General features: G+C 36.4%; 2 protein-coding genes across 2 annotated transcripts; one reads left to right on the forward strand and one right to left on the reverse strand.

Annotated features, from left to right (window-relative positions):
• Positions 1-1,981: 1,981 nt before the first annotated feature.
• Positions 1,982-2,572, forward strand: LOC111373495 (uncharacterized mitochondrial protein AtMg00810-like). The gene has a single exon (XM_022996027.1). It carries the CDS (start codon positions 1,982-1,984, stop codon positions 2,570-2,572), a length of 591 nt encoding a protein of 196 aa, XP_022851795.1.
• A 440-nt stretch (positions 2,573-3,012) lies between these two features.
• On the reverse strand, positions 3,013-3,598 carry LOC111373496 (putative disease resistance protein At1g50180). The gene is made up of 2 exons (XM_022996028.1): positions 3,185-3,598; positions 3,013-3,069 (listed from the first exon to the last, which is right to left on the reverse strand). Exons 1-2 carry the CDS (start codon positions 3,596-3,598, stop codon positions 3,013-3,015), a joined length of 471 nt encoding a protein of 156 aa, XP_022851796.1.
• Between the last annotated feature and the right edge of the window lie 3,996 nt (positions 3,599-7,594).

Genomic DNA, 7,594 nt, shown 5'->3' on the forward strand with positions numbered 1-7,594 from the left:
ATAAATTCCAACTTTCACCTGGGGACAGGAGAGGAGGTTCAATAATAACCTGAGAAATGTTGGCATGAGTTGTCAATTAGAGCCAAATCAAAGAAGATTGTAGGCCATTTAGGATGATTGGAAATCCTTTCCTTCAATAACTATCCATAATTACAGCCATGAAATTTGTACAGCCGAGAATAGGTTGAAAATTCTCCCTATATGTTCTTGTGTTGAATAAATGTAAATCAGAAGATAAATAAATACAAAATACACTTCCTGACATGGTATCAGAGCTACAAACATAATTTGTTTCAAATTTTTTGGATTTCTCTTGGTTTAAAAACTCAGTTCTTAGGTTTTATCAGATTTTACATTCTCGTGGTTTCGAATTCTTTTGAGAGTTTTTTCTGAAATTTTGAACAGTTTTGTTGATTGTCCGACTTCTTAGCTCTGGAGAATTCTATTACCTTTTCTGCAACTGTCGAAAATTGTTGTTGCAGTAACATTGAATGATTGTTGACAGATCTGGTTGCTTCTCGTGTAGGTGGAAATCAATCATCTGGTTGTAGGCATCTTGGTTTAATTGGTAGATTCTGATTTCTGTGCCTTCTGGTTGTTGAAAATCGTCAGTGAATCCAGTGTCATTTTGGTGGCTCAATTGCAAGTATTTTCCAATCTTCGGACCTTTGACTTTAAATGTGAGTCTTGCATTTTGGCTAAAAGTCATTAGGTTTCCTATCCACTAAGTTTGTATAAGAGTGAAGTTCCTTTTGCCTCGATATATTCTGATTTGTGGGGTCATTCTCCAGTTTCTGATGCTTCTGGTATGCGCTAGTTTGTAACTTTTGTGGATGATTGTACACTTATGACATGGTTATATTTGCTCAAGACTAAAGATGAATTGCTACAAATATTCTGGTCTTTTCAAGTTATGATTCAGACTCACTTTTTTGAAAAATTCAGGTTATAAGATCTAATAATGGTGGGGAATATGATAACCACAAATTTCGAGCATACTTTCAACAATGTGCCATTATCCATGAAACTTCGTGTCCACAAACTCCTTAGCAAAATGAAGTTGCTAAGCGGAAGAATAGACACATTCTTAAGATGACTAGGGCGCTTTTACTCGGAGCTTGTGTACCTAAACGACATTGGGCTGCTGTTGTTTATCACATAAATCGCATGCCTTTTAAAGTCTTAGATTTTAAGACTTCCCTGCAGGCTCTCTCCAAATTTCTTGCACTACCTACTATCTTGATGCTTCCACCTAAGGTGTTCGGGTGTGTTGCATATGTTCATCTTCACAAGAATCAAAGAACCAAACTTGATCCATGTGCATTGTGGTGTCTTTTTTTGGGATATGCTGCTTACCAAAAAGGTTACCGGTGCTTTAATCCTACAATTCAGTGAACTTATATCACTATGGATGTCACTTTTGTGAAATCAAAAATTTTTTACTCACCTAATTCATCACATCAAGCGGAGACACGAGATGAAGCAATGAATTGGTTGAGTTGGGATTGGAAGAACTCTACGAACTACAGTTCTTATGAAAATGCAACTAACACGGAGTCACATGGTAATACGAGTACAATTTTAAGATATGAAGCCATTGGTACTCCAAGATTGGAGAACACAACACTAGGAATAGAAACAGAGGAACCTAGAAATAGAATTGAAGCTCCAGAAGTAGAAAGTGAAGGACCTCACTCTCCCCACTCTTCATTACCCGAAGACCCATCTCTTGAGAATATTACTGAGTTAAGTTCTAATAATATAACTCCAAATGATAACATGGATGTCTTTGCTAGTTATAACTTACCTTTCAAACATAATCGAGGCAAACCGCCTGACAAGTACTCACCTGAGGATAGGGAACGAAGGTCGAGATACCCAATTGCAAATTATGTGTCAGCAAAGGACCTATCTAAACCGCACTCTCCTTCTAAAGCATCGAATGGGCAAGATAACAACTTTGATAGTTTATGTTGACGATATGATAATTACAGGGGATGATACAGAAGAACTATCTCAACTTCAAAAGCGATTACCAACTGAATTCGAGATGAAGAACTTGGGAGGACTAAAATATCTCCTGGGAATAGAGGTAGCCGGGTCTAAACATGGCATATTCCGCTCACAAAGGAAATGTACTCTAGATTTGTTATCGGAAGTAGGAATGCTAGAATGTAAGCCTGCGGACACTCCAATGATGCAAAACCACAAACTGGGCGAATATCTGGACCAAATACCAATGGATAAGAGGAGATATCAAAGATTAGTTGGCAAGCTAATTTATCTCTCTCATACTCGACCTGACATTGCTTATGCTATAAGTGTAGTCAGTCAGTTTATGCACTGCCTAAGCGAGGATCACATGGATGCTGTAATTCGCATATTACGATACTTGAAGGGTTCCTCTGGGAAGGGGATCATATTTTCAAAAAACCATCACTTGAGGATTGACGGTTATACGGATGCAGATTGGGCAGGAAATATCTCAGATAGGAGGTCTACTTCGGGGTATTTCACATTTGTTGCTGGAAATCTAGTTACATGGAGGAGTGAAAAAACAAAAAAGTGGTAGCGTTCTCAAGTGCAGAGGTGGAGTTCCATGCAATGGCCAAAGGACTATGTGAGCTACTTTGGCTCAAACAGTTACTAACGGAGATTGGTTTTGCTCCTACTTCAGAGATTATTCTCTTTTGTGATAATAAAGCTGCCTCTCATAACCTAGTTCAACACGATAGGATTAGGCATGTGGAAGTGGACAGAAACTTTATGAAAGAGAACCTAGAATTCAAGATCAACAAAAATTTTCAATGTGTAAAGTCTGAAGACCAGCTAGTAGACATCCTTACCAAGGCTGTCTCGAATAAGGATTTTCACAACTCACTAGACAAGTTGTGCATTAGAGATCTCTCTGCATCAACTTGAGGAGAAGTGTTGGCATGAGTTGTGAATTAGAGGGAAATCAAAGAAGATTGGAGGCCATTTAAGATGATGGGAAATCCTTTCCTTCAATAATTATCCATAATTACAGCTATGAAATTTGTACAACCGAGAATAGGTTGAAAATTCTGCCTATATATTTTTGTATTTAATCATTGTAAATCAGAAAATAAATAATAAATACAAAATACACGTTCTGATAAGAAATTTTCGATGCCACATTTTTCAGCCGACTGGTGAACAATACTTTGCTTCCATTTTTGTCATCTGGAAATAACCTTTTCAAATCTTCCCACGCTTCTTTATCCCATAGATCGTCCATAACAATGAGGTATCTTCTACCCTTTAAACTTTTGTAAATATGTTCGTCCAACTCTTCATCTTCCATTTTTGAATTATCGTCTTTTTTAAGGTTACTCAAGGAGCTCCAAATATCGTTCAATAGCTTTTTCTTATAAGTTTGAGTAACAGCACACCAAGAAAGCTTATCAAAATAGTACCGAACGTTGGAATGATCGTATATTTTCTTTGCTAGAGTTGTCTTGCCAAGTCCACCCATTCCGACGATGGAAATAATCTGGAGGTAGTTTGGTCCTCCAACAAGCTTGCTAACAATTTGTGTTATCGTGTCCTCTAAGCCCACAATGATCTCTTCCACCATGGGAATGCTTTTATCTTAGGATGACGATACTTCACTTGGACTTTCTGCAACTTGTAGGCTTCCAATTCCAACTTCACTTGACACTGCAATGCTGTAATATTTAATCTTCAATAGAACACTCTCAATCCTTTCTAACAGAACAAAAATTGCTAGATCCATTTTGGTGGAGGTAACAAGATCTATGGTGAAAAAGAAAGAATGCAAGAAAAGTCCTGCTTCATTAAATACAGCTTCAATTTCTGTGAATATACTCTTCTTCTATTCTTCCTCATCGCTTGGAATTGGATAATCAAGAAAGGTGAGCAAAAAAGAATTCAACCCGTTCTGAAGAAATTTGACTTGATCACTCACAAGAACTGTAGAATCCTTTTGGCAACTAAGAAATTCTCGAATAGTTTCAAAAAGAAAGTCGAAGAAGATTTCCCAATGTATATTTACATTGGAATGTTTTTAGATGGGTGTTTGAATTATGAAAATCTTGTTAAACTCTCGCATGAAAGTGAGAAAGATTTCTAAAAAGTTTTCGTAATGTTCATTATCGAGATGAGAAAAGATCTCTCCGTATAAGATGCAATCCAAGGCTAAATCATCAAGACGATTCAATAGATCACGCAGGTTAGCATACTATATGGTCTGTAGCCATCTGGATCGAAGCATTGTAATACTTCTTTTGCATATTTGAGAAAAGTTAAAAAGTATGGGCCGAGTCATTGAAAGCTAACATCTTTTTCTCCTCCATCAAGCTTTAAAGCTTGATGATGAGAAAGGAGATCTGGGTTCATAACTAGATGTGACAAATTTTCGAAGGAAAGATCCTCCTTTTTGACTGAGAGAGATTGATTTAGAGAAATTTATCAAGTATTGTTGGGTTGGGCAGAGACTAGAGAGAGATTAATGAGAGTGAGTGTAATCACAAATCACAATATTGTTGGTTTGAGACAAAAGAGAGAGAGAAACAGAGAGACGATGTGACTGTGTGTATTCAAGGACAACTAATACATCTCTAATTACAACTAATATATCTCTAATTATATTTGGCTTCTCAATTCATTTTATTTTAAATGGCAAGTTGGTTGAAGCTACAAATTTACCTAGCAAATTTTTTTTTTTAATAATGGAAAATGGTGATCATCCATATTGAGATAATTATTTTTTGAGGAAAATGATGACCATCCATTTAAAATATTTTTTGATGACTGGTGTGGTAAACATTGGTTGCACATTAGTTGGTTAATGTTTAAAATAAATCCATTTGTAAACGTGTAATGTATTATAAGCTAGTTCAAATAAACTTACTCATCGTCTATTCTCTTTGTATATTTTTTTTCTTCGTATTTGATATTAATTGTATTTAACTTTTCATTAGAAATGTATTCTTAACTAAATTTAAGCAATGATTAAATGACTTGCTTTTATATTAGGTTATAAATGTTTTAGGAGCTTAAATAAAGAGTTAATTATTCATTCGTCGGAACATTTTAATTGTTCATTTTGATTTAAAAGTCATTGTTCACTTTGATTTAGATTTTAATTCAGATTTTTAGCTGAACCATCAGGGGCCATGTCTTATAATGACAAAGGTCAAAGATGTATGGGATTTGAGAGTAATAGAGATGGATATGGGTTTTAATGTTTCGATGCATTTTAGTATTAATCTATTGTCTTGAGGTTTTATATTACTCCAATCACTCGTGCTCTGTGGATTTCAGGCTTCTAGGATAATGAATTTAGGCTTTCAAACTTTTCATCCATTACTCCAGATCAATAGAATTTGGAAACGCCTTTTGTGAATGATACTAACACTTCGTTCTTCTCCAGGGATGATTTTGCTCAATCCAATTAGATGGAAACTGAAGAAATCGACACACTTGAGACCTTCTATGAGAGTTATCAAAAAAATACTCGTGCATTGGAATTTTTATAATTGGGCGATGGTAACACCTTGAACCCAATATTCCGATAACATTTTGATGTCTTTAGATGAAATAGTTCAACAATTGCATGAGGTCAAACTGCTTTTGACATAATAAAATTTACATTCACCTGCATGAGACTGCTGTATATATGGGGTAAAAATCAAATCAATTTTTTTCCCCAGGATCGCTAATTAGAACATGAAAAAAAATTACAAATTTTCTAATCTTAACTTTTTCCTATTTGACAAATTATCTTGGTGACATTGTTGAATGACTACATGTTGCATGAGATTATGGATGAGTAGTGATGGTGAAGGAGCTGAATTGATTGAAACCTCTTTTCATGGCTTTGTAGACATGGTCTAGGCCTACTTCAATTAACTCAAACAGAAAAGTAATAAGGTCGAAGGAAGTAGAAGAAAAATACACAAGAATGTCTTGTCTTTGCTAAAATGATCTTCACAACTTTAATGTTGTATAAGAAAATACTCTTGTACCGTACCGTCCCAACCCATTCAGCATTAAAACCTACAAGGCTAATGTCGTCGCTCAGCTCCATTCCGTTCGGTGAACTACACTCCCCTCACACTGCTTCGCTCCAGCATCGACCATTTTGATCCAATAAAATAACTAAGTTAAATGCAACGTTAGAATACAACTATAAGTTCAAAGCGTTAAATCGATGACTTGAATATGATGGGAGTTCCGCTCCGCTGTTTGCTATCCCTTATCGCATCCCCAACACCCATTCGAATCTCCAAAATCGTGAAATTACTCAAACTCTCTACCTTTACACACACCTCCGTTCCTAATTACTTTTTGAATTATTGTTGGTGCTAGGAAAATGTTGTAATTGGCAATCTGTGACCAAAAGGACTAATTTGTCGAGTTTGTAAAGTCAAGGACCAATTTGTCAATGTCTAAAAGTTCAAGGACTTGTGTTGCAATTTTGCAATAATTAATGTATAGGTCTAGGGTAAAGTTGGATGCTTTGAAGATGAAAACGATGCAAGATTGGTGCTAGAGTTTCGCCCTGACCGCGCTCGACCCTAAATAACAGAACCTGCGTCGCTGGAATTTCGCCACCACTTCGCTCGAGCAAGAGTGCGTCGCTAGAGTTTCGCCGGCACTTCGCTCGAGCAACAGTGTCATCCGACGTTTGGTAACTTTCCTTCCTCGCAAATTTTAAACGCTCCAGGCTACCAAGAACGACCTACTATATAAACAAAAATTTCGCTTTTCATTAACAACTCTTGGCAAAACACATAGCACAATATTTTCCTCTCTACCAAAGGATCAATTGCAAAACTCTTTACCAAATGATTCATTGAAGAAAAAAAACATCAAACACCTTTTCAAACAAAACACCTATCAAAAATCCTCACTACTTCCAGAAGATCAGTTGATTGAAGATCCGGGAAGGAGGTTGATTGGAGAATTGGAGTTCTTGTTGATGCACGGGAAATAGAAGAAATACAAGGCTGGGATTTTGGTGCAGATCTGTAGAATTCAGGAGAGCTTTGGTTGATACAGTAAGGAGGTCAGAATGTTGTTAGATACAGTCATGTCTGGCGTACTGTAAGTTGGAGTCTTCTATAGTGAATCCCTACTGGCTTGTGCCCGGAGTTTTTATCCAGTTGGGTTTTCTCCGTCAATAATTTTTGTGTTATTTATTGCTTTCTGTCAATTTCAATTCAACCAACAATTCAACATAGGTAGTTAAATCATGTGAATGAATCTGGACAACGTTTAATTTATGTGACTTGTTGCATAACTTAATTAAATTGTTAAATTCTGCATAGACACCTATTCACCCCCCTCTAGGTGTCGATTGGGTCGAACTATAGCCTTTTCAAGTGGTATCAGAGCCAAATCTCGAGTCCTGACCCATAGTTGTCTAGATGAGTCAATCACTTTCTGTACCTCCGTACTTTGACGGAAGTTATTATGCTTACTAGAAGGTTAGAATGCGTGCGTTTCTTAAGTCCTTAGATGAGCATGTTTGGTTGAGTGTGCAAAATGGCTAAAAACCTCCATCCACTATCGTATCAGGAACTGTTAACCTTACTGATATATCACT

Source organism: Olea europaea, unplaced genomic scaffold (genome assembly GCF_002742605.1).
Source record: "Olea europaea var. sylvestris unplaced genomic scaffold, O_europaea_v1 scaffold1137, whole genome shotgun sequence".
NCBI classification, from domain to species: domain Eukaryota; kingdom Viridiplantae; phylum Streptophyta; class Magnoliopsida; order Lamiales; family Oleaceae; genus Olea; species Olea europaea.